General features: G+C 50.1%; 1 protein-coding gene across 4 annotated transcripts in view; it reads right to left on the bottom strand.

The window, feature by feature from the left end:
- Positions 1 to 22,328, bottom strand: part of RTKN (rhotekin) — a 154,184-nt gene that overhangs the window by 38,317 nt on the left and 93,539 nt on the right. For all 4 annotated transcript variants that reach the window (XM_077280458.1, XM_077280456.1, XM_077280455.1 and 1 more), the window contains 3 exons: positions 2,264 to 2,381; positions 1,959 to 2,171; positions 1,738 to 1,832 (listed from right to left, as the gene is read on the bottom strand). In XM_077280458.1, the coding sequence (XP_077136573.1) occupies positions 1,738 to 1,832; positions 1,959 to 2,171; positions 2,264 to 2,381 (426 nt within the window). The remainder of the gene's footprint in view (positions 1 to 1,737; positions 1,833 to 1,958; positions 2,172 to 2,263; positions 2,382 to 22,328) is intronic.

Raw genomic sequence — 22,328 nt, forward strand, 5'->3', positions numbered from 1 at the left:
CTGTAGTCACTGAGCACAATCCTGATCACAGGTATCAGTGTAATCAGTATAACGGCACCGACCTGACACTGTCTGTAGTCACTGAGCACAATCCTGATCACAGGTATCAGTGTAATCAGTATAACGGCACTGACCTGACACTGTCTGTAGTCACTGAGCACAATCCTGATCACAGGTATCAGTGTAATCAGTATAACGGCACCGACCTGACACTGTCTGTAGTCACTGAGCACAATCCTGATCACAGGTATCACTGTAATCAGTATAACGGAGCTGACCTGACACTGTCTGTAGTCACTGAGCACAATCCTGATCACAGGTATCAGTGTAATCAGTATAACAGCACCGACCTGACACTGTCTGTAGTCACTGAGCACAATCCTGATCACAGGTATCAGTGTAATCAGTATAACAGCACCGACCTGACACTGTCTGTAGTCACTGAGCACAATCCTGATCACAGGTATCAGTGTAATCAGTATAACGGAGCTGACCTGACACTGTCAGTAGTCACTGAGCACAATCCTGATCACAGGTATCAGTGTAATCAGTATAACGGCACCGACCTGACACTGTCTGTAGTCACTGAGCACAATCCTGATCACAGGTATCAGTGTAATCAGTATAACGGCACCGACCTGACACTGTCTGTAGTCACTGAGCACAGTCCTGATCGCAGGTATCAGTGTAATCAGTATAACGGCACCGACCTGACACTGTCTGTAGTCACTGAGCACAATCCTGATCACAGGTATCAGTGTAATCAGTATAACGGCACCGACCTGACACTGTCTGTAGTCACTGAGCACAATCCTGATCACAGGTATCAGTGTAATCAGTATAACGGCACCGACCTGACACTGTCTGTAGTCACTGAGCACAATCCTGATCACAGGTATCACTGTAATCAGTATAACGGCACCGACCTGACACTGTCTGTAGTCACTGAGCACAATCCTGATCACAGGTATCGGTGTAATCAGTATAACGGCACCGACCTGACACTGTCTGCAGTCACTGAACACAATCCTGATCACAGGTATCAGTGAAATCAGTATAACGGCACAGACCTGACACTGTCTGTAGTCACTGAGCACAATCCTGATCACAGGTATCAGTGTAATCAGTATAACGGCACCGACCTGACACTGTCTGTAGTCACTGAGCACAATCCTGATCACAGGTATCAGTGTAATCAGTATAACGGCACTGACCTGACACTGTCTGTAGTCACTGAGCACAATCCTGATCACAGGTATCAGTGTAAGCAGTATAACGGCACCGACCTGACACTGTCTGTAGTCACTGAGCACAATCCTGATCACAGGTATCAGTGTAATCAGTATAGCGGCACCGACCTGACACTGTCTGTAGTCACTGAGCACAATCCTGATCACAGGTATCAGTGTAATCAGTATAACGGCACCGACCTGATACTGTCTGTAGTCACTGAGCACAATCCTGATCACAGGTATCAGTGTAATCAGTATAGCGGCACCGACCTGACACTGTCTGTAGTCACGGAGCACAATCCTGATCACAGGTATCAGTGTAATCAGTATAACGGAGCTGACCTGACACTGTCTGTAGTCACGGAGCACAATCCTGATCACTGGGCACTTTAACAACGAGAGAAGAGGACACACCAGGGACACAAAGCTGTAGAGGCCGCCTCCAGACCCTGGGAGGACTGACGTGCGCTGCTGCCGGCTGCTTTCTGTGCAGCGAGCTCCTTACCTGAGCTGCTGATGGTGAGATCGTGAGTCCTGAAACCATCCTGCACATGGGCCAGCGTCAGCTTGGTGTGGGCCAGCAGCTGAAACTTAGGTCCCCTGAGATAGAAGCAGCAGACGATATAATGCAACCACAGACGGCACAGAGGAGACTACAACACACTCAGTGAGTCATTATTACATAGTATGGCCTGTACATGCAGCAGATCCCCCTGCCGTACTCACGGGACACTGGGAGGGGGCAGCACGATTGGGCTTCCTCCCCCATTGTTGCAGCTTCCATCCAAGGCAGCTCGTAACCTGCGCCCAGAAGATCTCCCCAAGGAACTGCTCAGTCTGGTGGATAATCTTCGAGGAGTCCCCGAAAGCGAGAAGTCTTCATCCACCGCACAACTGTACAGCTGCAGGCTGAGCTCAAACCCAGGGTCCACGTCAGAGCTGGAGAGGACACAACAGGTGGGTCACACCATGTGATGGAAGACCCCCAGATATGGGTCCTCATACAGGGAAAATCAGGAGGAGGTACTCACAAGACGATGGCATTCTCAAAGCAGATGTCTGTGGCGGTGCGATCTACGAAGACCATCTCCGTGTCACACACCTCTCCCCGGATCTGCAGAGCACAGAACACGGCACAGCGGTGCAGCTCTGCCACAGGCGAGACAAAGAACAAAAGTTGTGTATGTGGAAATTATATGGTAGCAGTCCAAATACAACACACTGGAGGTAGCGCCGTCTGTGCACATACTTTGCGATGATGCTCTGTGTGCATACATAGTGAGTATGCTCTGTGTGTTCTGTAGTGAGTGTGCTACAAGCTGTGTGTCTTCTTAACAGCGTCCTCTACTGCGCATTCTTTAGTAGGCGCCCTCTACGGCATATTCTGATGTGCACACCATCTGCTGAGTGTTCTGTAGTGAGCGTCCTCTGCTGAGTGTTCTGTAGTGAGCGTCCTCTGCTGAGTGTTCTGTAGTGAGTGCCCTCTGCTGCATGTTCTGTAGTGAGCGTCCTCTGCTGAGTGTTCTGTAGTGAGCGTCCTCTGCTGCGTGTTCTGTAGTGAGCGTCCTCTGCTGCGTGTTCTGTAGTGAGCGTCCTCTGCTGCGTGTTCTGTAGTGAGCGTCCTCTGCTGCGTGTTCTGTAGTGAGCGTCCTCTGCTGTGTGTTCTGTAGTGAGCGTCCTCTGCTGAGTGTTCTGTAGTGAGCGTCCTCTACTGAGTGTTCTGTAGTGAGCGTCCTCTGCTGTGTGTTCTGTAGTGAGCGTCCTCTACTGAGTGTTCTGTAGTGAGCGTCCTCTGCTGAGTGTTCTGTAGTGAGCGCCCTCTGCTGAGTGTTCTGTAGTGAGCGTCCTCTGCTGAGTGTTCTGTAGTGAGCGCCCTCTGCTGAGTGTTCTGTAGTGAGCGTCCTCTGCTGAGTGTTCTGTAGTGAGCGCCCTCTGCTGAGTGTTCTGTAGTGAGCGTCCTCTGCTGAGTGTTCTGTAGTGAGCGCCCTCTGCTGAGTGTTCTGTAGTGAGCGCCCTCTGCTGAGTGTTCTGTAGTGAGCGTCCTCTACTGAGTGTTCTGTAGTGAGCGTCCTCTGCTGAGTGTTCTGTAGTGAGCGCCCTCTGCTGAGTGTTCTGTAGTGAGCGCCCTCTGCTGAGTGTTCTGTAGTGAGCGTCCTCTGCTGTGTGTTCTGTAGTGAGCGTCCTCTACTGAGTGTTCTGTAGTGAGCGTCCTCTGCTGAGTGTTCTGTAGTGAGCGCCCTCTGCTGAGTGTTCTGTAGTGAGCGTCCTCTGCTGAGTGTTCTGTAGTGAGCGCCCTCTGCTGAGTGTTCTGTAGTGAGCGTCCTCTGCTGAGTGTTCTGTAGTGAGCGCCCTCTACTGAGTGTTCTGTAGTGAGCGTCCTCTGCTGAGTGTTCTGTAGTGAGCGCCCTCTGCTGAGTGTTCTGTAGTGAGCGTCCTCTGCTCAGTGTTCTGTAGTGAGCGCCCTCTGCTGAGTGTTCTGTAGTGAGCGTCCTCTGCTGAGTGTTCTGTAGTGAGCGCCCTCTGCTGAGTGTTCTGTAGTGAGCGTCCTCTGCTGAGTGTTCTGTAGTGAGCGCCCTCTGCTGAGTGTTCTGTAGTGAGCGTCCTCTGCTGAGTGTTCTGTAGTAAGCGCCCTCTGCTGAGTGTTCTGTAGTGAGCGCCCTCTGCTGAGTGTTCTGTAGTGAGCGTCCTCTACTGAGTGTTCTGTAGTGAGCGTCCTCTGCTGAGTGTTCTGTAGTGAGCGCCCTCTGCTGAGTGTTCTGTAGTGAGCGCCCTCTGCTGAGTGTTCTGTAGTGAGCGTCCTCTGCTGTGTGTTCTGTAGTGAGCGTCCTCTACTGAGTGTTCTGTAGTGAGCGTCCTCTGCTGAGTGTTCTGTAGTGAGCGCCCTCTGCTGAGTGTTCTGTAGTGAGCGCCCTCTGCTGAGTGTTCTGTAGTGAGCGTCCTCTGCTGAGTGTTCTGTAGTGAGCGTCCTCTGCTGAGTGTTCTGTAGTAAGCGTCCTCTGCTGAGTGTTCTGTAGTGAGCGCCCTCTGCTGAGTGTTCTGTAGTGAGCGTCCTCTGCTGCGTGTTCTGTAGTGAGCGTCCTCTGCTGCGTGTTCTGTAGTGAGCGCCCTCTGCTGTGTGTTCTGTAGTGAGCGTCCTCTACTGCATATTCTGATGTGCGCTGTTGTGAATTCTGTTTTTGGGCTCCCTCTGGTGGTTACTGGTGGTACTGGCTGACTTTTGTCTTGCACCTGTTCCCATCAGGAAACTGGGAGTTTCCTATTTAGTCTGGCTTCTCAGTCATTCTAGTGCCGGCAATCAATGTTACCAGAGCACCTCTGTTGCTTGCTACCTGCTCCAAGTCTGCAATTCAGCTAAGTTGGATCTTTGGCATTTTTTGTGTTTGTTTGTCCAGCATGCATTTATATTTCTCTTGCTGCTGGAAGCTCTAGTGATCTGAAATTACTACTCCGGTGTCATGAGTTGATAACGGAGTTAAAGTAATTTCAGGATGGCTGTTTAGGGTTTTGAGGTGACCGCGAAGTCCTCTTTTGTATTTTCTGCTATCTAGTCAGAGGGCCTCTCTTTGCTGAATCTATATTCATACTGCGTACGTGTTTTCCTCTTACCTAACCGTTATTATATGTGGGGGGCTACTATCACTTTTGGGGTTTCCCTGGAGGCAAGCCAGGTCTGTGTATTCCTCTACTAGGAGGTAACTAGATCTCCGGCTGGTGCGAGGTGTCTAGGGATAATCGTAGGCACACCCCCTGGCTACTATTAGTTGCGTGTTAGGTTCAGCGTCGCGGTCATCTGAGATTCCATCATTCCTAGACCTAGTCCGTTTTTGCCTGAGTCCCTGCCATTGGGAACCATGACAGTATTGCCGGCCGCAAATGTATTAAAGGTATTGGCTGAAGAAAGAGAGAAAAGAAGAAGTTTCTGACACTTTTTTTTTTTTTTTTTTACTCAGAAGTTCTGTCTAGCCATAATTGCAATCTGCTGCTTTTTTCTCTCCTCTTAACCCCTGAATGGCTCAGATCTCAGCTGTTGAGAAATGGATATCCAGAGTTTAGCTACAGGCCTGAGTGCTCTTGCTTCTAAGGTTCAAAATATCCAAGACTATGTTATGCATGCTCCTGTGTCTGAACCCAAGATCCATATACCTGAGTTCTTTTCTGGAGATAGATCTCGTTTTTTGAATTTTAAGCACAATTGTAAATTGTATCTTTCTCTGAGATCTCGCTCCTCTGGAGATTCCGCTCAGCAGGTTAAAATTATTATTTCCTTGTTGCGGGGTGACCCCCAGAATTGGGCATTTGCATTGGCACCAGGGGATCCTGCGCTGCTCAATGTGGATGCGTTTTTTCTGGCACTGGGGTTGCTCTATGAGGAACCTAATTTGGAGATTCAGGCTGAAAAGGCCTTGCTAGCCCTCTCTCAAGGGCATGATGAAGCTGAAATATATTGTCAAAAATTTCGAAAATGATCTGTGCTTACTCAGTGGAATGAGTGCGCCCTGGCGGCGAATTTCAGAGAAGGTCTCTCTGACGCCGTTAAAGATGTCATGGTGGGGTTTCCTACGCCCACAGGTCTGAATGAATCCATGACTATGGCTATTCAGATTGATCGGCGTTTACGGGAGCGCAAACCTGTGCACCATTTGGCGGTGTCTTCTGAGCAGGCACCGGAGATTATGCAATGTGATAGAATTCTGTCCAGAGGTGAACGGCAGAATTATAGGCGCAAAAATGGGTTGTGCTTCTACTGTGGTGATTCTGCTCATGTTATATCAGCATGCTCTAAACGCACAAAAAAGGTTGATAAGTCTTTTTCAATTGGCACCTTACAATCTAAGTTTATTTTGTCTGTAACTTTGATTTGTTCATTGTCATCTATCACTGTGGATGCCTATGTGGATTCTGGCGCTTCCTTGAGTCTTATGGATTGGTCCTTTGCCAGACGCTGTGGGTTTAGCCTAGAGCCTTTGGAAGTTCCTATCCCTTTGAAGGGTATCGACTCCACACCATTGGCTAGGAATAAACCACAATACTGGACACAAGTGACTATGTGTATGACTCCTGACCATCGGGAGGTGATTCGCTTCCTTGTGTTGCATAACTTGCATGATGTCTTAGTGCTTGGATTGCCATGGTTGCAAACTCATAATCCAGCCCTTGACTGGAAAACAATGTCTGTGTTAAGCTGGGGATGTCAGGGGGCTCATGGGGAAGTACCTTTGGTTTCCATTGCTTCATCTACTCCCTCTGAAATTCCGGCATTTTTGTCTGACTATTGTGATGTTTTTGAGGAGCCAAACTTAGTTCTCTCCCCCCTCACAGGGATTGTGATTGTGCTATAGACTTGATTCCGGGCAGCAAGTTTCCCAAGGGTCGTTTGTTTAATCTGTCTGTGCCTGAGCATGCTGCTATGCGGGAGTATATTAAGGAGTCCTTGGAAAAGGGACATATCCGTCCATCCTCATCCCCTTTAGGAGCAGGTTTTTTTTTTCGTGGGTAAAAAAGATGGCTCCCTGAGGCCCTGTATTGATTATCGCCTGTTGAATAAGATTACAGTCAAATACCAGTATCCTTTGCCACTATTGACTGATTTATTTGCTCGTATTAAAGGGGCAAAGTGGTTCTCTAAGATTGATCTTCGGGGTGCGTATAATTTGGTGCGGATTAAGCAGGGAGATGAGTGGAAAACTGCATTTAATACGCCCGAGGGCCATTTTGAGTATTTGGTAATGCCTTTTGGTCTTTCTAATGCTCCTTCAGTCTTTCAGTCCTTTATGCACGATATTTTCCGTAAATACCTGGATAAATTTATGATTGTGTATTTGGATGATATTTTGATTTTTTCGGATGACTGGGAGTCGCATGTTCAACAGGTTAGGAAGGTTTGTCAGGTTTTGCGGGCCAATTCTTTGTTTGTAAAGGGTTCAAAGTGTATTTTTGGGGTTCAGAAGATCTCCTTTTTGGGGTATATTTTTTCCCCTTCTTCTGTTGAGATGGATCCTGTCAAGGTTCGGGCTATTTGTGATTGGACGCAGCCTACTTCCCTGAAGAGTCTTCAGAAGTTCTTGGGCTTTGCTAATTTCTATCGTCGATTTATAACTGGGTTTTCAAGTGTTGCTAAACCTCTGACTGATTTGACTAAGAAGGGTGCTGATGTTGCCAATTGGTCCTCTGCGGCTGTGGAGGCCTTTCGGGAGCTTAAGCGCCGCTTTTCTTCCGCCCCTGTGTTGCGCCAGCCTGATGTTTCGCTCCCTTTTCAGGTCGAGGTTGATGCTTCCGAGATTGGAGCGGGGGCGGTTTTGTCGCAGAGAAGTCCCGATTGCTCAGTGATGAGACCATGTGCATTCTTCTCTCGAAAGTTTTCGCCCGCCGAGCGAAATTATGATGTCGGTAATCGGGAGCTCTTGGCTATGAAGTGGGCATTTGAGGAGTGGCGTCATTGGCTTGAGGGTGCTAGACATCAGGTGGTGGTCTTGACTGATCACAAGAATCTGATTTACCTTGAGTCTGCCAGGCGTCTGAATCCTAGACAGGCGCGCTGGTCGTTGTTTTTCTCCCGGTTTCTCAGAAAATGTCCGTCATTTGGGTGGTGTGTGACCGTTTTTCTAAGATGGTTCATTTGGTACCCTTGCCCAAATTGCCTTCTTCCTCTGAGTTGGTTCCTTTATTTTTTCAGAATGTGGTTCGTTTACATGGTATCCCGGAAAACATCGTTTCTGACAGGGGGTCTCAATTTGTGTCTAGGTTCTGGCGAGCGTTCTGTGCCAGGATGGGCATTGATTTGTCTCTTTCGTCTGCATTCCATCCTCAGACTAATGGCCAGACGGAGCGAACTAATCAGACCTTGGAGACTTATTTGAGGTGTTTTGTGTCTGCTGATCAGGATGATTGGGTCGCCTTTTTGCCGTTGGCAGAGTTTGCCCTCAATAATCGGGCCAGTTCTGCCACTCTGGTTTCTCCTTTCTTTTGCAATTCAGGGTTTCACCCTCGTTTTTCATCTGGCCAGGTGGAATCTTCGGATTGCCCTGGAGTGGACACGGTGGTGGATAGACTGCACCGGATTTGGAGTCATGTGGTGGACAATTTGAAGTTGTCTCAGGAGAAGACTCAGCAGTTTGCTAATCGTCATCGTCGTGTGGGTCATCATATCCGCGTTGGGGACTTGGTGTGGTTATCTTCTCGTTTTGTCCCTATGAAGGTCTCTTCTCCTAAGTTTAAACCTCGGTTCATAGGTCCTTATAAGATTTTGGAGATTCTTAATCCTGTATCTTTTCGTTTGGACCTACCAGCATCTTTCACCATTCATAATGTCTTCCATCGGTCGTTGTTGCGGAGGTACGAGGTACCGGTTGTTCCTTCTGTTGAGCCTCCTGCTCCTGTGCTGGTGGAGGGTGAATTGGAGTATGTTGTGGAGAAGATTTTGGACTCTCGCGTTTCCAGACGGAGACTTCAATATTTGGTTAAATGCAAGGGATACGGTCAGGAGGATAATTCTTGGGTGACTGCCTCCGATGTTCATGCCTCTGATTTGGTTCGCGCCTTTCATAGGGCGCATCCAGATCGCCCTGGTGGTTCTCATGAGGGTTCGGTGCCCCCTCCTTAAGGGGGGGGTACTGTTGTGAATTCTGTTTTTGGGCTCCCTCTGGTGGTTACTGGTGGTACTGGCTGACTTTTGTCTTGCACCTGTTCCCATCAGGAAACTGGGAGTTTCCTATTTAGTCTGGCTTCTCAGTCATTCTAGTGCCGGCAATCAATGTTACCAGAGCACCTCTGTTGCTTGCTACCTGCTCCAAGTCTGCAATTCAGCTAAGTTGGATCTTTGGCATTTTTTGTGTTTGTTTGTCCAGAATGCATTTATATTTCTCTTGCTGCTGGAAGCTCTAGTGATCTGAAATTACTACTCCGGTGTCATGAGTTGATAACGGAGTTAAAGTAATTTCAGGATGGCTGTTTAGGGTTTTGAGGTGACCGCGAAGTCCTCTTTTGTATTTTCTGCTATCTAGTCAGAGGGCCTCTCTTTGCTGAATCTATATTCATACTGCGTACGTGTTTTCCTCTTACCTAACCGTTATTATATGTGGGGGGCTACTATCACTTTTGGGGTTTCCCTGGAGGCAAGCCAGGTCTGTGTATTCCTCTACTAGGGGGTAACTAGATCTCCGGCTGGTGCGAGGTGTCTAGGGATAATCGTAGGCACACCCCCTGGCTACTATTAGTTGCGTGTTAGGTTCAGCGTCGCGGTCATCTGAGATTCCATCATTCCTAGAGCTAGTCCGTTTTTGCCTGAGTCCCTGCCATTGGGAACCATGACAGTGCGCGCCCTCTGCTGCGTGTTCTGTAGTGAGCGCCCTCTGCTGCGTGTTCTGTAGTGAGCGTCCTCTGCTGCGTGTTCTGTAGTGAGCGTCCTCTGCTGCGTGTTCTGTAGTGAGCGTCCTCTGCTGCGTGTTCTGCAGTGAGCGCCCTCTGCTGAGTGTTCTGTAGTGAGCGTCCTCTGCTGCGTGTTCTGTAGTGAGCGTCCTCTGCTGCGTGTTCTGTAGTGAGCGTCCTCTGCTGTGTGCTCTGTGAGCGTCCTCTGCTGCGTGTTCTCTTAGTGAGCGTCCTCTGCTGCGTGTTCTGTAGTGAGCGCCCTCTGCTGCGTGTTCTGTAGTGAGCACCCTCTGCTGCGTGTTCTGTAGTGAGCGTCCTCTGCTGCGTGTTCTGTAGTGAGCGTCCTCTGCTGCGTGTTCTGTAGTGAGCGTCCTCTGCTGTGTGTTCTGTAGTGAGCGCCCCCTGCTGAGTGTTCTGTAGTGAGCGTCCTCTGCTGCGTGTTCTGTAGTGAGCGCCCTCTGCTGTGTGTTCTGTGGTGAGCGTCCTCTACTGCATATTCTGATGTGCACACCCTCTGCTGCGTGTTCTGTAGTGAGCGTCCTCTGCTGTGTGTTCTGTAGTGAGCGCCCTCTACTGCATATTCTGATGTGCACACCCTCTGCTGCGTGTTCTGTAGTGAGCGCCCTCTGCTGAGTGTTCTGTAGTGAGCGTCCTCTACTGCATATTCTGATGTGCACACCCTCTGCTGCGTGTTCTGTAGTGAGCGCCCTCTGCTGCGTGTTCTGTAGTGAGCGTCCTCTGCTGCGTGTTCTGTAGTGAGCGTCCTCTGCTGCGTGTTCTGTAGTGAGCGTCCTCTGCTGCGTGTTCTGCAGTGAGCGCCCTCTGCTGAGTGTTCTGTAGTGAGCGTCCTCTGCTGCGTGTTCTGTAGTGAGCGTCCTCTGCTGCGTGTTCTGTAGTGAGCGTCCTCTGCTGCGTGTTCTGTAGTGAGCGCCCTCTGCTGCGTGTTCTGTAGTGAGCGTCCTCTGCTGTGTGCTCTGTGAGCGTCCTCTGCTGCGTGTTCTCTTAGTGAGCGTCCTCTGCTGCGTGTTCTGTAGTGAGCGCCCTCTGCTGCGTGTTCTGTAGTGAGCACCCTCTGCTGCGTGTTCTGTAGTGAGCGTCCTCTGCTGCGTGTTCTGTAGTGAGCGTCCTCTGCTGCGTGTTCTGTAGTGAGCGTCCTCTGCTGTGTGTTCTGTAGTGAGCGTCCTCTGCTGTGTGTTCTGTAGTGAGCGCCCTCTGCTGAGTGTTCTGTAGTGAGCGTCCTCTGCTGCGTGTTCTGTAGTGAGCGCCCTCTGCTGTGTTCTGTGGTGAGCGTCCTCTACTGCATATTCTGATGTGCACACCCTCTGCTGCGTGTTCTGTAGTGAGCGTCCTCTGCTGTGTGTTCTGTAGTGAGCGCCCTCTACTGCATATTCTGATGTGCACACCCTCTGCTGCGTGTTCTGTAGTGAGCGCCCTCTGCTGAGTGTTCTGTAGTGAGCGTCCTCTACTGCATATTCTGATGTGCACACCCTCTGCTGCGTGTTCTGTAGTGAGCGTCCTCTACTGCATATTCTGATGTGCACACCCTCTGCTGCGTGTTCTGTAGTGAGCGTCCTCTGCTGTGTGTTCTGTAGTGAGCGCCCTCTGCTGCGTGTTCTGTAGTGAGCGTCCTCTGCTGTGTGTTCTGTAGTGAGTGTCCTCTGCTGTGTGTTCTGTAGTGAGCGTCCTCTGCTGTGTGTTCTGTAGTGAGCGTCCTCTGCTGCGTGTTCTGTAGTGACCGTCCTCTGCTGAGTGTTCTGTAGTGAGCGTCCTCTGCTGCGTGTTCTGTAGTGAGCTCCCTCTGCTGCGTGTTCTGTAGTGAGCGCCCTCTGCTGAGTGTTCTGTAGTGAGCGTCCTCTGCTGTGTGTTCTGTAGTGAGCGTCCTCTGCTGAGTGTTCTGTAGTGAGCGTCCTCTGCTGCGTGTTCTGTAGTGAGCGTCCTCTGCTGCATGTTCTGTAGTGAGCGTCCTCTGCTGTGTGTTCTGTAGTGAGCGCCCTCTGATGAGTGTTCTGTAGTGAGCGTCCTCTGCTGTGTGTTCTGTAGTGAGCGTCCTCTGCTGAGTGTTCTGTAGTGAGCGTCCTCTGCTGCGTGTTCTGTAGTGAGCGTCCTCTACTGCATATTCTGATGTGCACACCCTCTGCTGCGTGTTCTGTAGTGAGCGTCCTCTGCTGTGTGTTCTGTAGTGAGCGCCCTCTGCTGCGTGTTCTGTAATGAGCGTCCTCTGCTGTGTGTTCTGTAGTGAGTGTCCTCGGCAGTGTGTTCTGTAGTGAGCGTCCTCTGCTGCGTGTTCTGTAGTGACCGTCCTCTGCTGAGTGTTCTGTAGTGAGCGTCCTCTGCTGCGTGTTCTGTAGTGAGCTCCCTCTGCTGCGTGTTCTGTAGTGAGCGCCCTCTGCTGAGTGTTCTGTAGTGAGCGTCCTCTGCTGTGTGTTCTGTAGTGAGCGTCCTCTGCTGAGTGTTCTGTAGTGAGCGTCCTCTGCTGCGTGTTCTGTAGTGAGCGTCCTCTACTGCGTGTTCTGTAGTGAGCGTCCTCTGCTGCGTGTTCTGTAGTGAGCATCCTCTGCTGCGTGTTCTGTAGTGAGCGTCCTCTGCTGCATATTCTGATGTGTACACCCTCTGCTGCGTGTTCTGTAGTGAGCGCTCTCTGATGAGTGTTCTGTAGTGAGCGTCCTCTGCTGTGTGTTCTGTAGTGAGCGCCCTCTGATGAGTGTTCTGTAGTGAGCGTCCTCTGCTGTGTGTTCTGTAGTGAGCGTCCTCTGCTGAGTGTTCTGTAGTGAGCGTCCTCTGCTGCGTGTTCTGTAGTGAGCGTCCTCTGCTGCGTGTTCTGTAGTGAGCGTCCTCTGCTGCGTGTTCTGTAGTGAGCATCCTCTGCTGCGTGTTCTGTAGTGAGCGTCCTCTGCTGCATATTCTGATGTGTACACCCTCTGCTGCGTGTTCTGTAGTGAGCGCTCTCTGATGAGTGTTCTGTAGTGAGCGTCCTCTGCTGTGTGTTCTGTAGTGAGCGTCCTCTGCTGAGTGTTCTGTAGTGAGCGTCCTCTGCTGCGTGTTCTGTAGTGAGCGTTCTCTGCTGTGTGTTCTGTAGTGAGCGCCCTCTGCTGCGTGTTCTGTAGTGAGCGTCCTCTGCTGTGTGTTCTGTAGTGAGCGTCTTCGGCAGTGTGTTCTGTAGTGAGCGTCCTCTGCTGCGTGTTCTGTAGTGAGCGTCCTCTGCTGCGTGTTCTGTAGTGAGCATCCTCTTCTGCGTGTTCTGTAGTGAGCGCCCTCTACTGCATATTCTGATGTGTACACCCTTTGCTGCGTGTTCTGTAGTGAGCGTCCTCTGCTGAGTGTTCTGTAGTGAGCGTCCTCTGCTGTGTGTTCTGTAGTGAGCGTCCTCTGCTGAGTGTTCTGTAGTGAGCGTACTCTGCTGCGTGTTCTGTAGTGAGCGTCCTCTGCTGCGTGTTCTGTAGTGAGCGTCCTCTGCTGTGTGTTCTGTAGTGAGCGCCCTCTGCTGCGTGTTCTGTAGTGAGCGTCCTCTGCTGTGTGTTCTGTAGTGAGCGTCCTCGGCAGAGTGTTCTGTAGTGAGCGTCCTCTGCTGCGTGTTCTGTAGTGAGCGTCCCCTGCTGCGTGTTCTGTAGTGAGCATCCTCTTCTGCGTGTTCTGTAGTGAGCGCCCTCTACTGCATATTCTGATGTGTACACCCTCTGCTGCGTGTTCTGTAGTGAGCGCCCTCTGCTGAGTGTTCTGTAGTGAGCGTCCTCTGCTGTGTGTTCTGTAGTGAGCGTCCTCTGCTGAGTGTTCTGTAGTGAGCGTCCTCTGCTGCGTGTTCTGTAGTGAGCATCCTCTGCTGCGTGTTCTGTAGTGAGCGTCCTCTACTGCATATTCTGATGTGCACACCCTCTGCTGCGTGTTCTGTAGTGAGCGTCCTCTGCTGTGTGTTCTGTAGTGAGCGTCCTCTGCTGTGTGTTCTGTAGTGAGCGTCCTCTGCTGCGTGTTCTGTAGTGAGCGTCCTCTGCTGCGTGTTCTGTAGTGAGCGTCCTCAGCTGGGTGTTCTGTAGAGAGCGTCCTCTGCTGGGTGTTCTGTAGTGAGCGCCCTCTGCTGCGTGTTCTGTAGTGAGCGTCCTCTGCTGCGTGTTCTGTAGTGAGCGTCCTCTGCTGCGTGTTCTGTAGTGAGCGCCCTCTGCTGCGTGTTCTGTAGTGAGCGTCCTCTGCTGCGTGTTCTATAGTGAGCGCCGTCTGCTGCGTGTTCTGTAGTGAGCGTCCTCTGCTGCGTGTTCTGTAGTGAGCGTCCTCTGCTGTGTGTTCTGTAGTGAGTGCCCTCTGCTGCGTGTTCTGTAGTTAGCGTCCTCTGCTGTGTGTTCTGTAGTGAGCGTCCTCTGCTGTGTGTCCTGTAGTGAGCGTCCTCTGCTGTGTTTTCTGTAGTGAGCGTCCTCTGCTGTGTTTTCTGTAGTGAGCGTCCTCTGCTGCGTGTTCTGTAGTGAGCGTCCTCTGCTGCGTGTTCTGTAGTGAGCGTCCTCTGCTGTGTGTTCTGTAGTGAGCGTCCTCTGCTGTGTTCTGTAGTGAGCGTCCTCTGCTGTGTGTTCTGTAGTGAGCGTCCTCTGCTGTGTGTTCTGTAGTGAGCGCCCTCTGCTGCGTGTTCTGTAGTGAGTGTCCTCTGCTGCGTGTTCTGTAGTGAGCGTCCTCTGCTGCGTGTTCTGTAGTGAGCGTCCTCTGCTGCGTGTTCTGTAGTGAGCGTCCTCTGCTGCGTGTTCTGTAGTGAGCGTCCTCTGCTGCATGTTCTGTAGTGAGTTGTTGTGAATTCCGCTCTTGGGCTCCCTCCGGTGGTTGTGAGTAGCACTTTTATGAGTTCTGCTCTTGGGCTCCCTCCTGTGGTTTTGAGTGGTATAGCTGCTTCTTGGATTTAGCATTAGCAGCTGCTTCCACTGATCATCTTTCTGGCTCGGCTATTTTAGTCTGGCCTTATTCCTCAATCAAGTCCAGTTGTCAATTGTTCCTGCTTGGAGCCACTGCTCTTTTGGATTTCCCTGACACTCTGTCCAGTTCAGCAAAGATAAGTCCTTTTGTCCTTTTGCAGTCCACTTGTTGTGGACTTTAGGAAATGTCGGTCGTAAATACCTTGGTGAGGGGGATGAAAGCTTGTGAGCTGAAAGTCAGGAATTTGCAGCTACAAGCTGTTGCAGAGACACTCCAAGAAGGGGGGCTTAGCCCACAGCATGCTAGCAAGAGAACTAAACTTATATGATATTTCATACCATATCGTGACACCCTCAATCAATGCCAGTTGTCAATTGTTCCTGCTTGGAGTCACGGCTCTTTTGGATTTCCCTGACACTCTGACCTGTTCAGCAAAGATAAGTCCTTGCTTGTCCTTTTGCAGTCCTCTTGTTGTGGACTTTATTGTTCAGCACATTCTATGTTTTGCTCATTTGTCCAGCTTATCAGTATGGATCTATTCAGCTACGCTGGAAGCTCTGGGCAGCAGATTTTGCCCTCCACACCTTTAGTCAGGTGTGGAGATTTTTGCATTTCTCTGCGGTGGACTTTTTCTAGTTTTTATTACTGACCGCACAGTGTTATGTCCTTTACTGTCTATCTAGCTAAAAGTGGCCTCCTTTGCTAAATCCTGTTTCATTCTACGTGTGTCATTTCCTTCTCCACTCACAGTCATTATTTGTGGGGGGCTATCTGTCCTTTGGGGGTTTTCTCTGAGGCAAGATAGCTTTCCTGTTTCTACCTTAAGGGGTAGCTAGTTCTCCGGCTGTGACGAGGTGTCCAGGGAGTGACAGGAACATCCCTCGGCTACTGCTAGTGTTGTGTTAAGATCAGGAACTGCGGTCTGTATAGTTACCACCTGCCCAGAGCTAGTCGCATGTCGCTCCTAAATTACCAGTTCATAACAGTACAACTGGCCAAAAATGAGCTGAATGCATCTCAAAAGAAGGAAAAGAAAAAGAGTTCTGAGCCATTTTTTTTTTTCTTTAGTCTGTTTTGTCTTTTTCCTTCCTCTTAATCTCTGGGTGATTCAGGATTTGGGCGCGGACATGGATGTTCAGGGTTTGTTTTCTCGTGTGGATCAGTTTGCTGCAAGAGTTCAGAGTATCCAAGATTATGTTGTTCAGACTCCATCCTTAGAGCCTAGAATTCCTACTCCAGATTTGTTTTACGGGGATAGATCTATGTTTTTGAACTTTAAAAATAACTGCAAATTGTTTTTTGCTCTGAAACCCCGTTCCTCTGGTGACCCCACTCAGCAAGTTAAAATAGTTATTTCTCTGCTGCGTGGTGACCCTCAGGACTGGGCATTCTCCCTTGAGTCAGGGGATCCTGCATTGCTTAATGTAGATGCATTTTTTCAATCGCTCGGATTATTGTATGACAAATCTAACTCTGTGGATCATGCGGAAAAAACCTTGTTGGCTCTGTGCCAGGGTCAGGAAGCGGCAGAATTATACTGCCAGAAATTTAGAAAATGGTCTGTGCTCACTAAATGGAATGAGGACGCTCTGGCAGCAATTTTCAGAAAGGGTCTTTCTGAAGCCCTTAAAGATGTTATGGTGGGGTTCCCCACACCTGTTGGTCTGAGCGAATCTATGTCTCTAGCCATTCAGATCGATCGGCGCTTGCGCGAGCGCAAAGTGGTGCACCATATGGCAGCATCCTCTGAGCGGAGTCCTGAGCCTATGCAATGTGATAGGATTCTGACTAGAGCGGAACAGAGGGGATACAGACGTCAGAATAGGCTGTGTTTTTACTGTGGTGATTCAGCTCATACTATCTCTGATTGCCCTAAGCGTATTAAGAGGGTAGCTAGATCTGTTACCATTAGTACTGTACAGCCTACGTTTCTCCTGTCTGTGACCCTGATTTGCTCATTGTCATCTTTCTCTGTCATGGCATTTGTGGATTCAGGCGCTGCCCTGAACTTAATGGACTTAGAATTCGCCAGGCGCTGTGGTTTTTCTTTGCAGCCTTTGCAGAGCCCTATTCCTCTGAGGGGTATTGATGCTACACCGTTGGCCAAGAATAAACCTCATTATTGGACTCAGCTGACTATGTGCATGGCTCCAGCACATCAGGAAGATTGTCGTTTTCTGGTGTTGCATAATTTACATGATGTTGTTGTACTGGGTTTTCCATGGTTACAAGTACACAATCCAGTGTTGGATTGGAAATCGATGTCTGTGACTAGTTGGGGTTGTCAAGGGGTACATAGTGACGTTCCTTTAATGTCAATTTCCTCTTCCCCCTCTTCTGATGTTCCTGAATTTTTGTCAGATTTCCAGGATGTATTCGATGAGCCCAAGTCCAGTTCCCTTCCTCCACATAGGGACTGTGATTGTGCTATTGACTTGATTCCAGGCTCTAAGTTCCCTAAGGGCTGACTTTTCAGCCTGTCTGTGCCAGAACATACCGCTATGCGGAGCTATGTTAAGGAGTCCTTGGAGAAGGGGCATATTCGGCCGTCTTCGTCACCATTGGGAGCGGGATTCTTTTTTGTTGCCAAGAAGGATGGCTCTTTGAGACCCTGTATTGATTATCGCCTTCTTAATAAGATCACGGTCAAATTCCAATACCCTTTACCTTTGCTCTCTGATTTGTTTGCTCGGATTAAGGGGGCTAGTTGGTTTACCAAGATTGACCTTCGAGGGGCATATAATCTTGTTCATATTAAACAGGGTGACGAATGGAAAACTGCATTTAATACGCCCGAAGGCCATTTTGAATACCTGGTGATGCCTTTCGGGCTTTCGAATGCTCCTTCTGTATTTCAGTCCTTCATGCATGACATTTTCCGCAATTATCTTGATAAATTCTTGATTGTGTATTTGGATGATATTTTGATTATTTCCAATGATTGGGAGTCTCATGTGAAGCAGGTCAGGATGGTATTCCAGATCCTTCGTGATAATGCTCTATTTGTGAAGGGGTCTAAGTGCCTATTTGGAGTTCAGAAGGTCTCTTTTTTGGGGTTTATTTTTAAGCCATTCATGACTGGATTCAATCCACATCTGTGAAGAGCCTTCAGAAATTTTTGGGCTTTGCTAATTTTTATCGCCAACTTTTCTAGTGTGGTTAAGCCCCTGATTTGATGAAGAAAGGCGCTGATGTGACAAATTGGTCCTCTGAGGCTGTTGAGGCCTTTCAGGAGCTTAAGCGCCGATTTACTTCTGCCCCTGTCTTGCGTCAGCCGGATGTGTCTCTTCCTTTTCAGGTTGAGGTTGACGCTTCTGAGATTGGGGCAGGGGCCGTTTTGTCACAGAGGAATTCTGATGGTTCCTTGATGAAACCATGTGCCTTCTTCTCCCGAAAGTTTTCGCCTGCGGAACGCAATTATGATGTCGGCAATCGGGAGTTGTTGGCTATGAAGTGGGCATTTGAGGAGTGGCGACATTGGCTTGAGGGGGCCAAGCACCGTATTGTGGTCTTGACCGATCATAAGAATCTGATTTACCTCGAGTCGGCCAAGCGGCTGAACCCCAGACAGGCTCGATGGTCCCTGTTTTTCTCCCGTTTCGATTTTGTGGTTTCATATCTTCCGGGATCTAAGAATGTTAAAGTGGATGCCCTCTCTAGGAGTTTTTTGCCTGATTCTCCTGGAGTTCTTGAGCCGGTTGGCATTCTTAGGGAAGGGGTGATTCTTTCTGCCATCTCCCCTGATTTACGGCGGGTGCTTCAGGAATTTCAGGCTGATAAACCTGACCGCTGTCCTGTGGGGAAGCTGTTTGTTCCTGATAGATGGACAAGTAAGGTAATTTCTGAGGTCCATTGTTCGGTGTTGGCCGGTCATCCTGGGATTTTTGGTACCAGAGATTTGGTGGCTAGGTCCTTTTGGTGGCCTTCCTTGTCGCGGGATGTGCGTTCTTTTGTGCAGTCCTGTGGGACTTGTGCCCGGGCTAAGCCTTGCTGTTCCCGCGCTAGTGGGTTGCTTTTGCCTTTGCCTGTCCCTGAGAGGCCCTGGACGCATATTTCCATGGATTTTATTTCGGATCTTCCTGTGTCCCAGAGGATGTCTGTTATCTGGGTGGTTTGTGACCGGTTCTCTAAAATGGTCCATTTGGTACCTTTGCCTAAATTGCCTTCCTCCTCTGATTTGGTTCCATTGTTTTTTCAGCATGTGGTTCGTTTGCATGGCATTCCGGAAAATATTGTGTCTGACAGAGGTTCCCAGTTTGTTTCCAGGTTTTGGCGGGCCTTTTGTGCTAGGATGGGCATTAATTTGTCTTTTTCTTCGGCGTTCCATCCTCAGACAAATGGCCAAACTGAGCAAACTAATCAAACCTTGGAAACCTATTTGAGATGCTTTGTGTCTGCTGATCAGGATGATTGGGTGGCTTTCTTGCCGTTGGCCGAGTTTGCCCTTAATAATCGGGCCAGTTCGGCTACTTTGGTTTCGCCTTTTTTTTGTAATTTTGGTTTCCATCCTCGTTTTTCTTCAGGGCAGGTTGAGCCTTCTGATTGTCCTGGTGTAGATTCTGTGTCGGACAGGTTACAGCAGATTTGGACTCATGTGGTAGACAATTTGACGTTGTCTCAGGAAAAGGCGTTTTGCTAACCGCCGTCGGTGTGTTGGTCCTCGGCTTCGTGTGGGGGATTTAGTCTGGTTATCTTCTCGTCATGTTCCTATGAAGGTTTCTTCCCCTAAGTTCAAGCCTCGGTTTATTGGTCCTTATAAGATCTCTGAGATTATTAATCCAGTGTCTTTTCGTTTGGCCCTTCCAGCCTCTTTTGCCATCCACAATGTTTTCCATAGATCTTTGTTGCGGAGATATGTGGTACCCGTTGTTCCCTCTGTTGATCCTCCTGCCCCGGTGTTGGTTGAGGGGGAGTTGGAATATGTGGTGGAGACAATTTTGGATTCTCGTTTTTCGAGGCGGAGGCTTCAGTATCTTGTTAAGTGGAAGGGTTATGGCCAGGAGGATCATTCTTGGGTGGTTGCCTCCGATGTCCATGCTGCCGATTTGGTTCGTGCTTTTCACTTGGCTCGTCCTGATCGGCCTGGGGGCTCTGGTGAGGGTTCGGTGACCCCTCCTCAAGGGGGGGTACTGTTGTGAATTCCGCTCTTGGGCTCCCTCCGGTGGTTGTAAGTAGCACTTTTGTGAATTCTGCTCTTGGGCTCCCTCCTGTGGTTTTGAGTGGTATAGCTGCTTCTTGGATTTAGCATCAGCAGCTGCTCCCACTGATCGTCTTTCTGGCTCGGCTATTTTAGTCTGGCCTTATTCCTCAATCAATGCCAGTTGTCAATTGTTCCTGTTTGGAGCCACTGCTCTTTTGGATTTCCCTGACACTCTGTCCAGTTCAGCAAAGATAAGTCCTTGCTTGTCCTTTTGCAGTCCACTTGTTGTGGACTTTATTGTTCAGCACATTCTATGTTTTGCTCATTTGTCCAGCTTATCAGTATGGATCTATTTAGCTAAGCTGGAAGCTCTGGGCTGCAGTTTTTGCCCTCCACACATTTAGTCAGGTGTGGAGATTTTTCATATCTCTGCGGTGGACTTTTTCTAGTTTTATTACTGACCGCACAGTGTTCTTTCCTTACTATGCATATAGCTAGAAGTGGCCTCTTTTGCTAAATCTTGTTTCATACTACGTATGTCATTTCCTTCTCCTCTCACAGTCAGTATTTGTGGGGGGCTGTCCTATCCTTTGGGGATTTTCTCTGAGGCAAGATAGCTTTCCTGTTTCTACCTTTAGGGGTAGCTAGTTCTCTGGCTGTGACGAGGTGTCCAGGGAGTGACAGGAACATCCCACGGCTACTACTAGTGTTGTGTTAAGATCAGGAAATGCGGTCTGTATAGTTACCACCTGCCCAGAGCTAGTCGCATGTCGCTCCTAAATTACCAGTTCATAACAGTGAGCGTGCTCTGCTGCGTGTTCTGTGGTGAGCATCCTCTGCTGCGTGTTCTGTGGTGAGCATCCTCTGCTGCGTGTTCTGTGGTGAGCATCCTCTGCTGCGTGTTCTGTAGTGAGCGTCCTCTGCTGCGTGTTCTGTAGTGAGTGTCCTCTGCTGTGTGTTCTGTAGTGAGCGTCCTTTGCTGTGTGTTCTGTGGGGAGCGTCCTCTGCTGCGTACTCTGTAGTGAGCGCCCTCTGCTGCGTGTTCTGTGGTGAGCGTCCTCTGCTGTGTGTTCTGTAGTGAGCGTCCTCGGCTGTGTGTTCTGTAGTGAGCGCCCTCTGCTGCGTGTTCTGTAGTGAGCGCCCTCTGCTGCGTGTTCTGTAGTGAGTGCCCTCTGCTGCGTGTTCTGTAGTGAGCGCCCTCTGCTGCGTGTTCTGTAGTGAGCGTCCTCTGCTGCGTGTTCTGTAGTGAGCGTCCTCTGCTGTGTTCTGTAGTGAGCGTCCTCTGCTGTGTTGTAGTGAGCGCCCTCTGCTGCGTGTTCTGTAGTGAGTGCCCTCTGCTGCGTGTTCTGTAGTGAGCGCCCTCTGCTGCGTGTTCTGTAGTGAGCGTCCTCTGCTGTTTTCTGTAGTGAGCGTCCTCTGCTGCGTGTTCTGTAGTGAGCGTCCTCTGCTGCGTGTTCTGTAGTGAGCGCCCTTTGCTGCGTGTTCTGTAGTGAGTGCCCTTTGCTGTGTGTTCTGTAGTGAGCGTCCTCTGCTGCGTGTTCTGTAGTGAGTGTCCTCTGCTGCGTGTTCTGTGGTGCGTGCGCTCTCCTGCGTGTTCTGTAGTGAGCGTCCTCTGCTGTGTGTTCTGTAGTGAGCGTCCTCTGCTGTGTGTTCTGTAGTGAGCGTCCTTTGCTGTGTGTTCTGTAGTGAGCGCCCTCTGCTGTGTGTTCTGTAGTGAGCGCCCTCTGCCGCGTGTTCTGTAGTGAGCGTCCTCTGCTGTGTGTTCTGTAGTGAGTGCCCTCTGCTGAGTGTTCTGTAGTGAGCGCCCTCTGCTGAGTGTTCTGTAGTGAGCGTCCTCTGCTGTGTGTTCTGTAGTGAGCGTCCTCTGCTGGGTGTTCTGTAGTGAGCGCCCTCTGCTGTGTGTTCTGTAGTGAGCGCCCTCTGCTGAGTGTTCTGTAGTGAGCGCCCTCTGCTGTGTGTTCTGTAGTGAGCGCCCTCTGCTGTGTGTTATGTAGTGAGCGCCCTCTGCTGTGTGTTCTGTAGTGAGCGCCCTCTGCTGTGTGTTCTGTAGTGAGCGTCCTCTGCTGGGTGTTCTGTAGTGAGCGCCCTCTGCTGTGTGTTCTGTAGTGAGCGTCCTCTGCTGAGTGTTCTGTAGTGAGCGCCCTCTGCTGCGTGTTCTGTAGTGAGCGTCCTCTGCTGTGTGTTCTGTAGTGAGCGTCCTCTGCCGCGTGTTCTGTAGTGAGCGCCCTCTGCCGCGTGTTCTGTAGTGAGCGTCCTCTGCTGTGTTCTGTAGTGAGCGTCCTCTGCTGTGTTCTGTAGTGAGCGTCCTCTACTGTGTTTTCTGTAGTGAGCGCCCTCTGCTGTGTGTTCTGTAGTGAGCGTCCTCTGCTGTGTTCTGTAGTGAGCGTCCTCTGCTGCGTGTTCTGTAGTGAGCATCCTCTGCTGCGTGTTCTGTAGTGAGCATCCTCTGCTGCGTGTTCTGTAGTGAGCGTCCTCTGCTGTGTGATCTGTAGTGAGCATCCTCTGCTGTGTGTTCTGTAGTGAGCGCCCTCTGCCGCGTGTTCTGTAGTGAGCGCCCTCTGCTGTGTGTTCTGTAGTGAGCGTCCTCTGCTGCGTATTCTGTAGTGAGCGTCCTCTGCTGCGTGTTCTGTAGTGAGCGTCCTCTGCCGCGTGTTCTGTAGTGAGCGTCCTCTGCCGCGTGTTCTGTAGTGAGCGTCCTCTGCCGCGTG

This window comes from Ranitomeya variabilis, chromosome 1 (assembly GCF_051348905.1).
Source record: "Ranitomeya variabilis isolate aRanVar5 chromosome 1, aRanVar5.hap1, whole genome shotgun sequence".
NCBI lineage: Eukaryota > Metazoa > Chordata > Amphibia > Anura > Dendrobatidae > Ranitomeya > Ranitomeya variabilis.